The sequence below is a fragment of the Symsagittifera roscoffensis genome, chromosome 1 (assembly GCF_963678635.1).
Source record: "Symsagittifera roscoffensis chromosome 1, txSymRosc1.1, whole genome shotgun sequence".
Lineage (NCBI taxonomy): Eukaryota > Metazoa > Xenacoelomorpha > Acoela > Convolutidae > Symsagittifera > Symsagittifera roscoffensis.
The window spans coordinates 29,700,957-29,718,487 of NC_087062.1; the positions used below are offsets into that span (position 1 = coordinate 29,700,957).

Sequence of the window (17,531 nt, forward strand, 5' to 3'; positions counted from 1 at the left end):
CAGAGCATCAAAACACCAAAACCCATTTCTGATACCGGAATTCAAAAAGCCGCCCAAACCGCCCAAAAAAACCGCCCAAAAAAACTGCCCAAACCGCTCAAACCGCTCAAATCTTGCTGAAAAACCGCTCAAACCGCTCATATCTTGAGCGGTTTTTGAGCGGGATCTCGACCCGGGAACACGACCCTATTAAGGAAAAAAACTGACCATAACAACTGCTGAGCAATTGTTGCATTGAACCGAATCACCAAAAAAACGTTCGAACTGAGATTACAACATTTTCAAGTACTTTTGTCGAGCTTTCACTTAAGTCACCAAAAAAAATCTGAATTTGTACATTAGGCAGCTTTCGTTTGAAAAAGTTCACATATGTTCAATTGTTCACCTGACGCTTTCCCGGCTAATTTATTGGAGGAGGAACTAAAAATGAGCATTTTAGCCTAGTTTTATCTATTTTTTCATTACTTTTTCTTCTTTTTGCTCAGAAACAGTTTCCGCTATCAAGTTTAGCCACTAAGAAACAGGTTTTATTTGCAAAATTAAAGTAAATCTATTGAAATTTTTTGAAGTCAGTTAAGATGATTCAACCATGAAAACCATAATGTAGCAAATATTTCAACCACATCGTCAAACTTGAACACTAAATCTCTGTTCTTACATTCTTGTGAAAACTGTCATTCTGCACAAAAATGTTTCTTGATCAGCGTGAGTCACATCACATGATCATTTTCTCAACAAATCTGATTCTGGATAATGTGACTTACCAAGCATGTTTATGGCCGACTGAGTAAACTGGATATTGCAGACGCGGAATTAGCTATTAACTGCTTCAAAACAGGGCGGATTTATGACTTTCTCTCAAAAAAAAAGTTCAAAATTTGTCGATCTTTAATTAGATCGACCAAAGAGCTCTTCCAAAGCACTAAAAAGACCCTGTTTTGGCCAAAACTTCTGAGCCGCAGGCAAAGTTTTGAAAAAACAGTCCAAAAAGGCGCTTTTGGGCACTTTTTCGAACATTTTCTCAAAAAAATTGCGTTTTTTCGGCGAGCGCTCCCCCCTCAAAATTAGTATATGATGGCGCCAAAGGCGCCTTTAGAAAATTTTTAGGGATCATGGATATTTCAAAATAGTAGAAAAATATTTCAAAATAGTGAGGAGGGGCGTGAAATTAGAGATTTAGGAAAAATTTTTAGTTCGCCTTTATTTGTTTCCACTGGTGTAACTTGACCCTTTTTTAGAATAAGTATCTCATCAGAATTATATTGCATACATTTGAATTGTCATTTTTTGTACCAAGGCCGGATGTTACTTTTTTATCAATGTGAGCTCAACCAGCAGATGATCGAAAACTTTAAGTGTAATAGAGACTGCCAAAAAAAATAGTTTTGTAAAATCATGAAATGAGACTTTTTCTCAAAGTAGCACCTCGAAACTAATTGACTTTCAAAAATAATCTACGTTAAACACGTTTTTCAAAAATATATTTATACAATTAAAAAAATTTATCCAGAAAATAAAATTTTTTACTCCAATGGAAAAAAAATCATTGCCAATAGACAGTGAATGAACACATACGATTTTCAAAGAAAATTTTGTATAACCCTAAAACTCTTTGAAATTCAAAAATCATATATTGACTCATTTTGACTCTTTTATGATGAAAACTGGATCAAAGGTTTTTCTATTTCATTGGGAAAGCCAACAAAAATAACACGAGCTGTAGAAGTGTCTTCCTAGACTCATGGTCCTCTGAAATAAAACTTTTCGAAAAGAAAATCCGAGTTGTTTTTGTCCCATGTTTTCTATTGATATTCGATAATATACTTTTTCTTCCTCTTAACAAATGGTTTTGCAGTTCAAATCGCCAAATAAGATAGATTTTTTCTTTCATAATTTTTTGTAGAAGTATTTCTGATGAGCATCTTCAATGCAGCATGGTTTTTTTGCTCAGCATATTTTGTATGACCAGCATCTTTTTTTGATGACAACCAACACGTGTGAGCTAAAAAACTTATAACTAAAACAAGATATTAACAACTAGCTGTACAATCACTTGTGGCGTGGTAAAAATTTTGAGCCTTGAGGGAAAAATTACAAATTTAACTAGTTTTCCATTGTAAAGCTTTTTTGATTTGCATTTGATTTGAAAATATGGATTCCCACCAGGGGCGGCTTTAGAAGAGGGGACAGGGGGTGGTGGCCAACAACCCTCCCCCTCCTCAGGTATTTGACATCCTAACGACAAAAAGGGTCCCATTTATGTTCGCGAAATGTTGAGTTTCTGTACTTTTGAAAACTTCTTGACCTAGAGGCAGTAAGCACCAAAATAAAACCGAATTAAAGAAAAATCATAATTATAATTTGTTTTTACAGCGCGCCGAATAAAAATAAGAAAACTTTTAATGAGCCTTGAAACCTTGATGCCACATAAACAAACCGTTCTAATTGGTGATTCGAATATAAACATAAGCAACGACAACCAGCATAGTTTGGATAATAAGAGGCTTGTCTCTCCATACAACTACAAAACTCACACTCAATCACTGATAACAAGGCAAACAGCCAATACTGCAAAACCAAATTAAACCAAAATTTTAGGCAATTTTCCCGTTTCCGATTCAATTGAAGGCTGGGACATCTCAGATCAATTTCCAGTAACAGTTGATATTAATTATACGGTCGCGAATAAAAAAATTTCGTCATAAAATTGACCATTGACTCATTTGGGTAATCCAATCAACTTATATAGCCTTCTTCTCGATTTGCAAAATAGTTTGAAAGGATTAAATGAAAGTAGAGTGTTAACAGGTACTTAGAAAAACTCATCAAAGAAATTCGGAAAAACCTGGATAAGCATGCACAGAAAAAAAATGTCTTACAATGATCAAAGCGGAAAAACCCATAGATCACCAATAGCATTAAAAGCAAAACTACTAAGCGTGTAACTATTCATAAGCAGCTAAGAAAAACACATCAAATCACTGTTTGATGGATAGATACCTTAAGCAAAATATAAAGTAAAATCAACTTTTCTCAACGCCAGGCACTTTTTTATGAAAATAATTTAGCGCGTTTTAAAAATGGGAAGATCTGTTCCATCTCTCTCTTTAAAAACGTTTTGTTCAATAGCAATACTGATAGACAAAAAATGAAATAATCTGTTTCGAAAGCAATTAAGTTGAATGAGTTTTTTTTCCTCATTGTTATTGAAATTGGAACGCTATGGAGTGCGCGGATTACCTCTTGATTTATTAAAAAGCTAATCAACGGGCAGTAGCCAGTATTTGAAGCTGGGTGAATTTACTTCAAAATGGATATCAAGGACTCGTGGTATTCCTCAAGGAGCATTTCTTTTTTTGTTTCTCGTTTGTATCAATAATTTACCCGCTCACAAAATATAAATATTTTTTTTAATGATGATACTGCCTGCCATTGTAGAAAAAAACGGTACATTTTTTTCTGGTTTCTGGGAGTTTCTCAAGCCAGCGACTGGGTAAATTCAAATCATCTCAGCTTAAATTACGATAAAACAAAAATTATTGGATATTCTAAATGAAACATGCAGCAGCAGATTTATTGTGTTAGACAAGGAAACATAAAAACAGGTTTTGGTTATAAAGTATTTAGGAAAACTGATTGATGAAAAACTGAGTTTTGATCCTCACATTAAAAACGTTCTATAGGTGTTAAAGAGAGTCTAGGCACATGCCACAATTAGTAGAAGCAGTAACCATAAAAGAACAAGTTTTTGTTTATCTGTTTTTCAGCATTGGTTCTTCTCTTTGCTTGTAAATAATTCAGCAATCAAATTTAAGCACTATAAAACAATCTTTTTGTAAAATTAAAGGAATTTCTCAATTTTCATTTATTCATTTTTTAAACCACGTCAGAACCATAATGTAGCAAACGTTTCTACTTCATGTTCAAACTTGAACATTAAGTTTAAATATGTATTCTTACATCCTCGTGAACTGTCATTCTGCAAAAAACTTTATCTTGATCAACGTGAGTCACATCACATCATCTCTTTCTTAACGAATCTTAATCTGGACAATGTTGATTTACCCAGCAACACTATCGGCAACTGAGAAAACTGGATATTGGAGAATTGGAATTAATTTTTAGCAGCATCAAAAACTTTTAGAGTGGAGATGAGATCAGTTGCTCACAGTCGCCAAAATTTTTCGAATTGATATGTAAAAATGGTTCAAAGCGAGTCCTTGAAATAAAAAAAGTATAGAACATACTTTATTTTGATTTTATATTTGTCCACTGGTGTGACTTGACCCTATTTTTTTTAGAAATATCTTATCAAAACTATATGGCAACTACTTGAATTGCCATATTTTGTACCAAGGCCACATGTTATGTTTTAATCAAAACGAGCTCAACCAGCAGATTACCAAAAACTGTTAGTGTATTAGAGAATGCCAAAAAACCAAAAAAAATTGTAAAATCATGAAATGAGATTTTTTCTGAAAGAAGCACCTCGTAGCTAAATGACTTTCAAAAATAGTCTTTTTCAAATATGTTTTCCAATGACAAGTTTACACAATATGAAAAAATTATCCAAAAAAAAACGAATTTTTCCCACCATTGGAAAAAATATAGCCAACAGTCAATTGGAAAAATTTCAATGAACACAAACGATTTTCAAAGAAGATTTTCTATGAACGCAAGACACTTTAAAATTCAAAAATCATATTTTCAATCACTTTGATTTTTTTTTTCAATAAAAACTGGATCAAAGGTTTTTCTACTTCGCTGGGAAAGCGGCTTGAGGGCGAGAAAAGTATTTCAAGTTTTTTGTACCCTGTTTGCGCTTTCATAATTAGTGAGCGTTTCTTATCTTTGTTCTTTTTTCCAATTATTTCAAGGCATTTTTCGTCAAAAAGCCAAAAAAATTAACACGAGCTGTAGAAGTGACTTCCTTCAATCAAAGCCATCTGAAAAATAACTTTTTGAAAAGACAATTAGAACTGTTTTTGTCCCATTTTTTTTTGATATTCGATAACGTACTTTGTCTTCCACTTAACAAAAGATTTTGCAGTTCAAACGCCAAATCAGATTGATTTTTTCTCATAAGTTTTTTTAGAAGGATACGTACAAGCACTTAATTTGAATAACCAAAAACAGTCTTCATTCACTCAGCCAAAGTTTTTTTTATGTCGAAACTTGTTTTTCTGATGAGCATCAACAATGCAGCATGTTTTTTGCTCAGGAGAATTTGTATGAACATCATCTTTTTTATGTATGACAACCAAAACGTGCGAGCTAACAAACGTATAAGAAAAACAACTTATTATTTCTCAACATATTAATAACTAGCTGTGAAATCAATTCTGGCGTGGTGCCTTAATTTGTTGAGAAATAAAAATTTTGAGCCTTGAGAGAAAAATTACAAAATTAACTTGTGTTCAATTATGAATTTTTTTTATTTGCATGTGAGAATTAATTATGGATTTTCACTAGGGTTGACTTTAGGGGGGGGGGGCGGGGTGTGTTGGAGGACAACCCTCCCCTTCCTCATCTATTTGACCCCCTGTCGATCAAAAGGGTCCCCCTTTGTACTATTTTGGGATACCCATTTTTGGCTGACGGACCTAGAAAATTTAGGATTAAAAGTTAGGACGAACCCAGGATTAAACGGACCTGGATTAGTTTTTTTTGAATTAAAAACGTAGATTTATGTTCGCAATTTGTTGAGTTTCTGTACTTTTCAAAGTTTTACTGACCTAGAGGCAGTAAGCATCAAAATAGAATTGAATTAAAAAGAAATCATAATTTTAATTTGTTTCTACAGCGCGCCGATAAAAAATAAGGAAAATTTTTGAAAAGCATTAAACCCTTGATGCCAAACGTCAAACCATTCTAGTTGGTGATTCAATTATAAACATCAGCAACAAGAACCAGCATAGTTTGAAAGATAAGAATCTTGTCTCTCCGTGCAACTACAAAATGCACACTGAATCAAAGATAACAATGCAAACAGCCAAATTTGCATCATCAATAAATCAAATTATAAGCAATTTTCCTGTTTCTGTTTTAATTGAAGATTAGGACATCTCAGTTAATTTTCCACTAGCCGTTGCTAAAAATTATGCGGTTGGTAATGAAAGCAATTATTAAATAATTTGACCCTCGAGTCTTTTGAAAAAAGTGGATACCTTATAAAGTTTTCTTCTCGTTTTGCAAAATAATTGGAAAAGTTTAAATGAAAGTAGAGTAACAAAAAGTACTTAGAAAAACTCATCAATGGAATTTGTTGAAATCTGGACAAACGTGCACCAGAAAAAGATGTCTTGTATTCACCAAAGCAGAAAAACCATGGATCACCAAAAGCATTAGGAGCGAAATTACAAAGCGTGTAACTATTCATAAGCAGCTAAAAAAATTCCATCAAGTTAGTGTTTGATTAATATTTACCTTAAGCAAATGAAAAAGTAAAATCACTTGTTTGTAAAGCCAAGCTTAGTTTTATGGTAAAAAGTTAGCATGACTCAAAAATGGGTAAGAGCTGTTCAATTTCTTCAAAATCTTTTGGTTCAAAAGTAAAACTGATAGACCAAAAGTGGATGAAACGGTTTTGAACGCTTATAATTTAAATGAATTTACTCCTATTATTGAAGAAAACCTAGCCGCTCGTTTTGGTTTTGATGATCAACCTAGTCCAAACCTTCCTGCTTTTATTTAAAATTCTTTTTGGTTAACATCCATGAATCTTTCTGAAGTTTTTGAAGCTATCTCGAAATTGTCTTCAGCAGGTCCAACCAGGGAGCCTTCTGGTTTTGTTAGAGAATCAAAACTTACCTAGAAGTTTCAGCTCGCAACATTGTGAGTTGTTGTGATTATTGTTACCATAAACAGCAGACTGAACTTTGCAAGTTTCTGTGCAATAGCTTTTTACTGTTTTTATATGAATATTGAAAATTTGGAAATAAGTTCCAGTTGGTGTAAAATTTTCAGCAATCCGTTTAAGAACCTCCAACAAATACAGATTTTTTTTTCGAGCCGCCGAAAACCCAGAAGCTAAGTTACCATTCGGATTTCGAGCAATAAATGAGTGTCCAAGTTCATCAATATTTCGAGCCAAGAAACCGTCAGAATCGCTGTAAAGGCCTCCATACTTATAAAGTAAAACAGCTCTACCAATATCGCTCAAATAATTTGTTTTGTATTTTGAATGGAAAAGTTTGCCGATAACTCGATAGACCGGAGTTCCTCTGAATAAGTCATAAGCTGGCATGGTTATCAGGTCAAAGTTGTTGTATAATGCACCAAGCGATTGTTTCAACTGGGTCTTCATTTTACCAATTTTGACTCGACTGTCAAGAAAAACATACCTGGAAAATTACAATTAGTTACATTGCATATCACAAACCAAATAGCCAATCGAAAACCAAAAAACAAATATGCATATCATTTTCGAAAAATTCATAACATCTTATTCCATCAAGATCTGTTTTCCAAAAAATGATAATTTCATTTTAAACCATTTGAAAATTTATTTTTCTGAAATAATCAAATTTCAAGGATGCAAATTATTCAACTTTTTTCCAATGAGCGCTTTTCTATCGGAGAGCGGAGCGTAATTTGGCGATTTGATTGGAAAAATTAAATCACTAAAAAAACTTGGAAAAACTTTACTCCAATTCAACGGAAAACCGATGTTACAAAAAATAACCTTAGGTGCCTTTACAAAATGAATCAAATATTTTCAGAGAAAACGCTCAGATACGAGCATACGCCGAAAATATGAAATGGACCGTGTGACGTTCTTTTAAGCAAATTGATAAAAATTGCCAATTAAGCAAATTGATACTACTAATCCAGCATAGAACTTTCAAATTGGTAGGTAATTTGGTTGAGGAGGCGGGATCTTGTTAACAATCCCCCCCCCCATTTTTGCAATAAATTCGTGTATGCTTAACTGTTCAATTTTTTCTTTATAGGGGAAGAGATATTCGTTACAAGGTACCATAGGGGGGGGGGTCGGTAGTTAACAAGATCCGAGAGGCGAAACGGAAAACAGACGAGATGTATTTTTCTAAAAACTATCACCGTAAAACTGTAACTTATAAACTTTACCTGATACAGTTTTGTGGCATTTTGGAAGCGTATGATTCCAGTGTACAGATGATTTCTGGTTTTAGATAAGTCTGGAATGTAGATTCTATGAGCCAAACGTTCTTATCATCTTCCCATCTTGACGTGCAAATTAGTTTTTCGTTCTGTAAGCAGGGTTGTCAACAATTTGAGTTTGAGCATTTTAAGTGAATTTTTAAAAGACAAGATTTCCTTGCAAATGTCGGGAAAATCAATTGAAAGTTTTTACCCTCTAAAATGCCTGCGTACCTGACATTCCTTGACTTTTTTTACTATTGCATCGGCCGAGCTACTAGGCTCCCTTAGTCGATCCAGGAAGGTTATCTTGCAAGATCTCGCAAGATTCATGCAAATGAGGGTTATCTTGCAAGAACTTGCAAGATTGATGTTATTTTAAGAGATCTAGCAAGAGTGAGGTTACCTTGCAAGATCTTGCAAGAGAGAGGGGATCTTGCAAGAGTTTTGCGAGATTCTTGCAAGATCTTGCAAGACAACCAAATATGAAAATTTCACAAAACCTTATTCTGAGCGCCAGATAAAACTATGGAGATCCAATTTGACTACGGTCACAAAGAATTCTGAGTCTAAGCTCGGAAAAAAAATTAAGTTAAAAAATTTTTAAAAAGTTCATATGTATTTTTTTTTCTTTTTTGTTATGTTAATATTTTCAGATTGCCGTTATAACTTAAACTTATTTTTTTGACTTTATTGGATTTTTTCATCTATTTTTGCAACTCTAGCGGTTAAATTTCAATTTTTTGTTTTTTTTTGTCAAAATATTGATGAATAGAGTCAATTAGCTTGAGATGTTTTGTATGAATCCGATAAATAATGATGTTCATCTTATTATGAGATTATATGTTTTTTTCCCACAAAAATCATGTCTTTAAAAATTTTGCTAGAATTAAGGTTATCTTTAAAGGAGGTTGTCTTGCAAAATCTTGCAAGATATTTTAAATAGATAACTTCCCTTGATTAATAAGGGTCCTTAGCAAAAGCATCTAAGTTTCGATTTATGATTTATTTATCCGCTGATCAAGTGTCAAAAATCCGTTCATTCTTGATACAAAAAATCGTATCCAAGAAAGTCGTCCTCCAATATATAATAAAAAAGTCATGCTAATTCGAGATACGATAGAAAAAATTTTAAACAGTTTTAAACAGTTAATTTTAAACAGGTATCCCTAACAAATTTTAAACTGTTATTAATTAGTTATTCAGTTATAATTTGCTGTCTTATATAGTATGACCATATATATTTTGGAACACTATTGGATCTACTTAACAATCGCCCTTCCTTTGGCATCTACTTAAGAATTGCCACCCCTAATAATAAAAACAGTAAATAGCACTAGAGCTTTCTATTTAAAATTCGAATTTTGCTGCGATCTGATTGGTCGAAAATGCGTTATTTTAATCTACTTAATAATTGCCCCCCTTTCTTAAAAAAGGGGGGTGGCAATTGTTAAGTAGATCCAAACTATTTTTCCAGAAGATTAAAAGTGACGTTTCGAGATACAGAAATCTAAAAGCCCCATAGCTTTTCAAAATAGTTGGAACAGTTTGATAAAAAATATATACACCTCGATATAATTTTTTGCAAATCTCAGGAAATCGAATTTTTCCAATCAACATTTGCGAAGTGAATTTTATCATTTTCACGGAAAGGCGTCTCCTGGGCTGATGTCGCAGAGCAATTGAGTACTGCTTTAGCAATTTTGCACCCATTTTATGCACCACGTAGAACTTTAAAATAGGCCAAATATAGTTAACTAGGAGCAATCTATGTTTCGTGGATTCAACCGTGTTTTATTTTTGAAGTACTGCATCATTGATCAGTTAGGTTTTGAGCATTTAAAATAACCTTAAAGGTTTCGCTTTGCACTTTTGTTCATACTCTGAGATGAATTATCCGCTTCAACTGAGTTCTGCGATGTTGCCAACAAACATATGAAACTATATGGCAATGGCGTAAAGGTAAGCTGGATTCGCTTGGAGCGAAATCTAGAGGAGTCGAGCCTGGATAAGAACGCATTTTTGTACATTTTAAAAAGTTGTTGATTCAGCGCTGTTACAATACTGATTTTCTTACCTTCGGCTCTTTTCTTTGAAAAGGCGGCATCAACCCAAGGTTTTGGCAATATTGGATTACTAGCGAATTATTGAATAGATAGCAAATTGCCCTGCGAGATCACACCCAGTTAATTTTCATATTCCTCGCTATAGCTAAAGACTATACTGATTTTTGAATCTTCTTAAATCTTCTTCGAAGTTTAATAATATTTTATTATGTCTAGGTGTCAAGTTATAGATTTTGTTCAAGTGCAGCATGAGTGTTTCAACCTTCTGTTCAGTAGCCATAATAGCATGTTGCGTAGAGTGTATGAAAGTATCCTTGTAGTAATAAATAAAAAAAGTGACCAAACCGAGTAAAAGTAGACGCAAATATCTATCGAGAAAAAAACGCATCTTTGGGTGAAAAAAAAGTAATTATTCAGTCGATAATAAAAAATTTTGCTATTGAAAAATCCAAATCGAAAATCAAAATAATTGAAATATCGAATAATTGAAAAATAAACTAGTTTGACAAATATTTCACTTCTATCTTAATATGCATTCAGTATTTGCTTAGTGATTCTTTTACCTTTGAGCTTTGGACACGTCTTCTCTAACTTTACCTTATATGCAAAATGCGGACTTTATTTGATATTTGATCGCCTCAACGCAAACAAAGCTAATTCTAGTTCATAACTTGCATTACAATTTTAACAACTCTATTTGCTTTGAATAAACATATTAGTTTCTTGTATCAACCCGGGTTGACCTCCATAAGACCAAAAATGCTAATCATATAATTCCATAAACTAAGTTTACTCATACAAATTTCATACTACTCATACAAATACTAGTCATACAAATTTCATACATTTTGTTAAAATGGTGTCGTCGAATTTTCGAAAAACTTTTCTCTTATTTTGGCATAAAATTCGGTGTATCGTACTAAATAAAAAAGAAAAACTTTTTGTCAAAAGAAATGCTAATCATACAATTTCCAAATATGGAAAACGTATGACTAGCGTTTTTTTGATGGCGCGAAAGTATTTTTTAATTTGCCCCCAAAAATTTTTGTGTTTTTTTTTCAACCGCAAATTGATTTTCCTACTCAAACAAACATTATTTGAAAAAAAAAATTGCATGCAAAATTTAGTTTTTTGTGTGTATAACGTAGTCCTGGATATACTAATATTGGTTTTTTTTTCTTTTTTCTCCATAACTTTTTTCAAAAACGCTTAAAACTCCTCTTTTTTGTATGATATGTTTTTGTATGCCTTGAGCAATGTCTGGTAATTTGAAAATTCAAATTTTAGAAATAATCATTGAAATATTTTTCCAAAATTCAAATTCGTAACTTTCGTTATATTATTTGTGTGAGACAGAATTACAACAGTTCAGGCTGTTTCCTATGCATTTTGAATGCGAGACGGCCAAACCTTTGTTTACTACGCTGAGTAACCAAGGTTTATGTCATTTGTGTTCGGTTACGAACACAAACAAAAAATTTTGAGAAATTAAAAAGTAGAAAAATCAATATTTTTGGTTTATGGAAAAATGCTATTCATACAATTTCCATTTATGAAAAATTAATGATCATAGACCTTTCATGCAACTTTATGTACTTATGGAATTGCATGAAAAGTGTATGACTGGCATTTTTCCATGAATGAAAATTTTATGACTAGCATTTTTGGTCAACCCGGGTAAGTGATTAAGTAGTAGATATTGAAGGTGAGCATGTATTGAGATAGGCTATATACATCCAGTCAGCAGGCTTTCTATTAAGATAGGGAATAGAGTTTGCCATGTCTTAAGACAGATACTATAGGTTTAGCCATGTATTAAGACAGGGGCGGACTTAGGGGAAGGACGGTGTGGGGGGAGGGGGGTGGACGCTTTTCCTCGGGGATTCGACTCCCTGCCGACCCAAAGGGTCCCCCTTTGTAATATTTTGAGATACCCATGTTTGGTGATGGACCCTTCGGCGCCAATATATACTAACTTTGAGGGGAGTGCGCGGGTCGAAAAACGCAATTTTTTGGTCGAAATTTTCCCAAAAAATGCCTAAAAACGCCTTTTTGGCCTGTTTTTTCAAAATTTTGGCTGCGGCGCAGAAAATTTCCGTCAAATTAGAGTTTTTCTAGTGTTTTGGGAGAGCTCACAAAATCAATTATGTCGGCCTAAAAAAAGGTCGCCAAAATATTCAAAAGTTTTTGAAAATCCCCCCCTCGAGAAAATCCAAGATCCGCCCCTGTATTAAGATGATTCAGCGATGATTAAGCTTCTCTAGAGCAATGCATAAGATCTTATGTATTAGAGTGGTGTTTGTTTTCTTCATAATTTTCGGAATGGTAAGTTTTAGAAAAATTTTTTCCTTCCTAATGAAATTTTGGAAAAGAATTCAAGTAGTTTGAGAAAAACTTTAAATTACAAAAAAGTCAAAAACTTCCAGTATTCTTTTATAGAAATTTGAGAAGTTGAAAGCTGCAAAAAATGTAATAGCGGCTAAAAATGTAACACGGATTTCGAGTCTGCTGAGAAATCCTCCCCCTATAGTATTTACTAAAGAATCTACATCCCTCTACAGAAAAACAGTGAATGAAACAAGCAATAGAGTTTTGCATTGAGAATACGAGATTTGATGTATTCTGATTGGTCGAAAAATCGACTCATTTAATCTACTTAACAAACACCTCCTTTCTTGAAACGGGAGATTTGCAAGTAGACCTTAAAGCACTTGTGCGAAATATTTGGCTCAAGTGAAATAAAATTGTTTCATAAGGAAATGAAGAAATTTTATTGATCCCAATAACAATTTGTACGACACAAATATTAAGACGAACTACTTAAGTTGAGTTTATTGAGGAACAAAAAACTGTTTAATGTTTATATTTCATAAAAGTTTTCTTTCTCAAAAATTTTTCAGATATTTTGCAGAGCAATAAAAAAATCAGGACTTGGCCCTGATGCATGAGTAGTTTTGATTTCACGAATGAGTTCTGGAGATAATCTCACCAATTTTGTCGGCTAAAAATTAAAAAGATTTTGACTATGGTTAAGTAACATACAAAGATCCGTTCTACAAAAACGAAAATGAAACGATGAAAAACTTGTGCCGACCGACAAAAACAAGCACTGCTTCTTACGAGTGGAGACGCAAAGCACTAGCTTAGACTTGACTGGTTTCGTAACCTGATACTTGGGGTTTAAGAAATTAGACGACAAGCAAATTAGATAACCAGTAAATAACGAAATTAAGACAAAAACTTGCGTGCAAATTGTGTGAAGTTTTCTTACAATTGAAGTTTTCTTTTATTTTGCCCCCAAAAATTTTTGTGTAGTTTTTTTTTCAACCGCAAATTGATTTTTGTACTCAAACAAACATTATTTGAAAAAACAAATTTGCATGCAAAATTTAGTTTTTTGTGTGTATAACGTAGTCCTGGATATACTAATATTGGATTTTTTTTCCTTTTTTCTTCATAACTTTTTTCAAAAACGCTTAAAACTCCTCTTTTTTTTGTATGATATGTTTTTGTATGCCTTGAGCAATGTCTGGTAATTTGAAACGAAAAACTAGAACTGAGGTATATTCGACAGTTACAGTAAAATAGGCAAATTGGAAAACAATTTTTGCAGAAAATTGACTAGAAAAAGCGTTTTCATTAAAAACACGTTCGAAACAACTTTTTAATTTTTTTTTGCAGTTTTTTGAATTTTGAAAAATTTTGATTCAAAAAAAGGCGCTAAAAAATAGAAAAAATTAATTTCCCCCGAGTAAAACTAAGTTTTTACGGCTTAATTTAAGCTATTGTAAGATTTTAAGCCATTAATTTGAAGCTATCAAAACAAAAACCAAAATTGCCATGAATTTTTTTATAAATTTTGTTTTCAAAAAACAACATCAATTATATCTTCCAGAACAAGGACTTAACACATTTTTTCAGCGTTTTTCTGTAGTCATAACAAAGTTGTTTTTCAGAGGGCGCTTATGGTGAATGTTTCGTTGATCTCTTTTTTCACGCTTGTTGCTACTTCGGTTACAGGTTTCAGTGTCAGGCGGAACAAGAGTTCCCGAAACTTCGCGTTCTGTCTCTTTTCTTTTTCCAAAATTTGTTCAGTATTAGCTTTTTGAGAAATAGCAGCTGCAGTTTTTTTTCTTCATTTTCGATTTATGTCCGTGTATGTGTTTTCTCCTTTTTCGCAAAACTTCACGGATAGTTTTGATTGTTTTCTGATTCCAACCGATGGTTCCAAGCGTGCGTCAATTTGTGGAACCACAAATCCCGCAGCTCCTCAAGAGTGAAAACTCGGTCTTTTTTTCCATTATTCCCGATTCCCACAGTCGAAGAGTCTATTTGATTTTGAAAATAGTTGTTGATGTCTTTTTTAGTCTTGCATGCAATTAGATCTGGATTCAGTTCAATGTTTTTTGAATCTGCCAATAAGGCGTTGATGGCGGTGCAGTCTTCGAGAACGGCTCTGGCTTTGTTTCCTTAGTCTTGTCGTGCCAATTGATTGACATCTGTGACTCGGAAGTTTCAGTTGCCTCCATTCTTGACATAGAAGTAACAAGTTCTTCGCCAGTATGATTTACCAAAAATGGATGATCCAGTTGGCGATTGAGATCGATTAGTTCCCCCAATGGCTCCGCCCTATTGACCAACCAGGGTATCGTCATTGCTTATTCTCTCTATAACGGGCTCACTTTGAGCCAATTTCGATTCAATGCGATACCTTTCATGATGTAATTCCGAGTGCTCTGAGAAGTTTATCAGTTGAATTCCGTGTTGGTTTGGTAACAATAAGTTTTTTGTGGAGCGCTGAAAACTGACAATTGGTTAGCCTGAAATGCTCGGGAATCAATCGGTAGGAACAGAGTTTGTAAGTTTTAGTCGTTTGCGTCTTCGTTGTAGCGCATTTGATTTTCAATTTGGGAATAAATCCAAGAATTGGTTGGGACCGAAAAGTTTAGATGGGCCTCGAGTGTCTTTAAAGCATTATATAGTCAGTTGTTTCTAAACCAAAGTCAGACCCTGGCAGAACTTCAGCTTGGTCTAGAATAAATTGATTTTCCATATCCTTGCATATTAGTCCTCGTGAAATTAATTGCTCAAAATATATAAAATAAAAAGCTGGAATCGGTAACCATCACGCAATTGTAAAAGGCGGAATAATACAAAAAATAAAAAAAGCTACAAAATCACAAATTCCGCGTTTGCTTATTTCTTGATTTACAACTTTACAAGGTGGCTATTGTTGGACCTTGTTAACTATTTCCCCCTATGCATGTACTATTTTTGACAACTACTTGGGTGGAATAGTTAACAAGATCTCTATTATTTACTAAGATATCATAAAGTGGTTAAGTTAAGTTGTTAAAGAGATCCCAATTACTTGCTGTAGTAACCGCTAACGTTTTGATTGCAGATATAGCTGAATCATTGTGCAATGAAGGTTTCTAATTGTCTCAGTTTTCAGAAAAAAATGGTGTTGATTGTCTGTTTGATCATTTAATCATATAAAAATGAGGATAGCTGGATATTGCGCAAGTAGCACAGAATGTTCCGACCATAGTCTTATGAAAATACAACGAACGAAAAAGTAGAACTGAGGTATATTCGACAGTTACAGTAAAATAGGCAAACTGGAAAACAATTTTTGCAGAAAATTGACTAGAAAAAGCGTTTTCATTAAAAACACGTTCGAAACAACTTTTTAATTTTTTTTTTGCAGTTTTTTGAATTTTGAAAACTTTTGATTCAAAAAAAGGCGCTAAAAAATAGAAAAAATTAATTTCCCCCGAGTAAAACTAAGTTTTTACGGCTTAATTTAAGCTATTGTAAGATTTTAAGCCATTAATTTGAAGCTATCAAAACAAAAACAAAAATTGCCATGAATTTTTTTTATAAATTTTGTTTTCAAAAAACAACATCAATTATATCTTCCAGAACAAGGACTTAACACATTTTTTCAGCGTTTTTCTGTAGTCATAACAAAACTGTTTTTTAGAGGGCGCTTATGGTGAATGTTTCGTTGATCTCTTTTTTCACGCTTGTTGCTACTTCGGTTACAGGTTTCAGTGTCAGGCGGAACAAGAGTTCCCGAAACTTCGCGTTCTGTCTCTTTTCTTTTTCCAAAATTTGTTCAGTATTAGCTGTTTGAGAAATAGCAGCTGCAATTTTTTTTCTTCATTTTCGATTTATGTCCGTGTATGTGTTTTCTCCTTTTTCGCAAAACTTCACTGATAGTTTCGATTGTTTTCTGATTCCAACCGATGGTTCCAAGCGTGCGTCAATTTGTGGAACCACAAATCCCGCAGCTCCTCAAGAGTGAAAACTCGGTCTTTTTTTTCCATTATTCCCGATTCCCACAGTCGAAGAGTCTATTTGATTTTGAAAATAGTTGTTGATGTCTTTTTTAGTCTTGCATGCAATTAGATCTGGATTCAGTTCAATGTTTTTTGAATCTGCCAATAAGGCGTTGATGGCGGTGCAGTCTTCGAGAACGGCTCTGGCTTTATTTCCTTAGTCTTGTCGTGCCAATTGATTGACATCTGTGACTCGGAAGTTTCAGTTGCCTCCATTCGTGACATAGAAGTAACAAGTTCTTTGCCAGTATGATTAACCAAAAATGGATGATCCAGTTGGCGATTGAGATCGATTAGTTCCCCCAATGGCTCCAACCGATTGACCAACTAGGGTATCGTCATTGCTTATTCTCTCCATAACGGGCTCACTTTGAGCCAATTTCGATTCAATGCGATACCTTTCATGATATAATTCCGAGTGCTCTGAGAAGTTTATCAGTTGAATTCCGTGTTGGTTTGGTAACAATAAGTTTTTTGCGGAGCGCTGAAAACTGACAATTGGTTAACCTGAAATGCTCGGGAATCAATCGGTAGGAACAGAGGTTGTAAGTTTTAGTCATTTGCGTCTTCGTTGTAGCGCATTTGATTTTCAATTTGGGAATAATTCCAAGAATTGGTTGGGACCGACAAGTTTAGATGGGCCTCGAGTGTCTTTAAAGCATTTATAGTCAGTTGTTTCCCAAACCAAAGTCAGACCCTGGCAGAACTTCAGCTTGGTCTAGAATAAATTGATTTTCCATATCCTTGCATATTAGTCCTTGTGAAATTAATTGCTCAAAATATATAAAATAAAAAGCTGGAATCGGTAACCATCACGCAATTGTAAAAGGCGGAATAATACAAAAAATAAAAAAAGCTACAAAATCACAAATTCCGCGTTTGCTTATTTCTTGATTTACAACTTTACAAGGTGGCTATTGTTGGACCTTGTTAACTATTTCCCCCTATGCATGTACTATTTTTGACAACTACTTGGGTGGAATAGTTAACAAGATCTCTA

The 17,531-nt window shown here is 33.7% G+C and overlaps 2 protein-coding genes across 5 annotated transcripts in view; both read right to left on the minus strand.

Moving 5' to 3' along the window:
• The window catches only part of LOC134842504 (lactosylceramide 4-alpha-galactosyltransferase-like), a 37,035-nt gene extending 26,322 nt beyond the window's left edge, over positions 1-10,713 (minus strand). Inside the window, exons 1-3 of the mRNA XM_063858883.1 lie at positions 10,450-10,713; positions 8,089-8,231; positions 6,811-7,343 (exon numbers count right to left, since the gene is read on the minus strand). Coding sequence (XP_063714953.1) covers positions 6,811-7,343; positions 8,089-8,231; positions 10,450-10,575 — 802 coding nt within the window. The 5' untranslated portion in view covers positions 10,576-10,713. The remainder of the gene's footprint in view (positions 1-6,810; positions 7,344-8,088; positions 8,232-10,449) is intronic.
• LOC134842445 (guanine nucleotide exchange factor VAV3-like) overlaps positions 1-17,531 on the minus strand; it is a 593,770-nt gene that overhangs the window by 100,821 nt on the left and 475,418 nt on the right. The gene's annotated exons all lie outside the window — the stretch shown is intronic.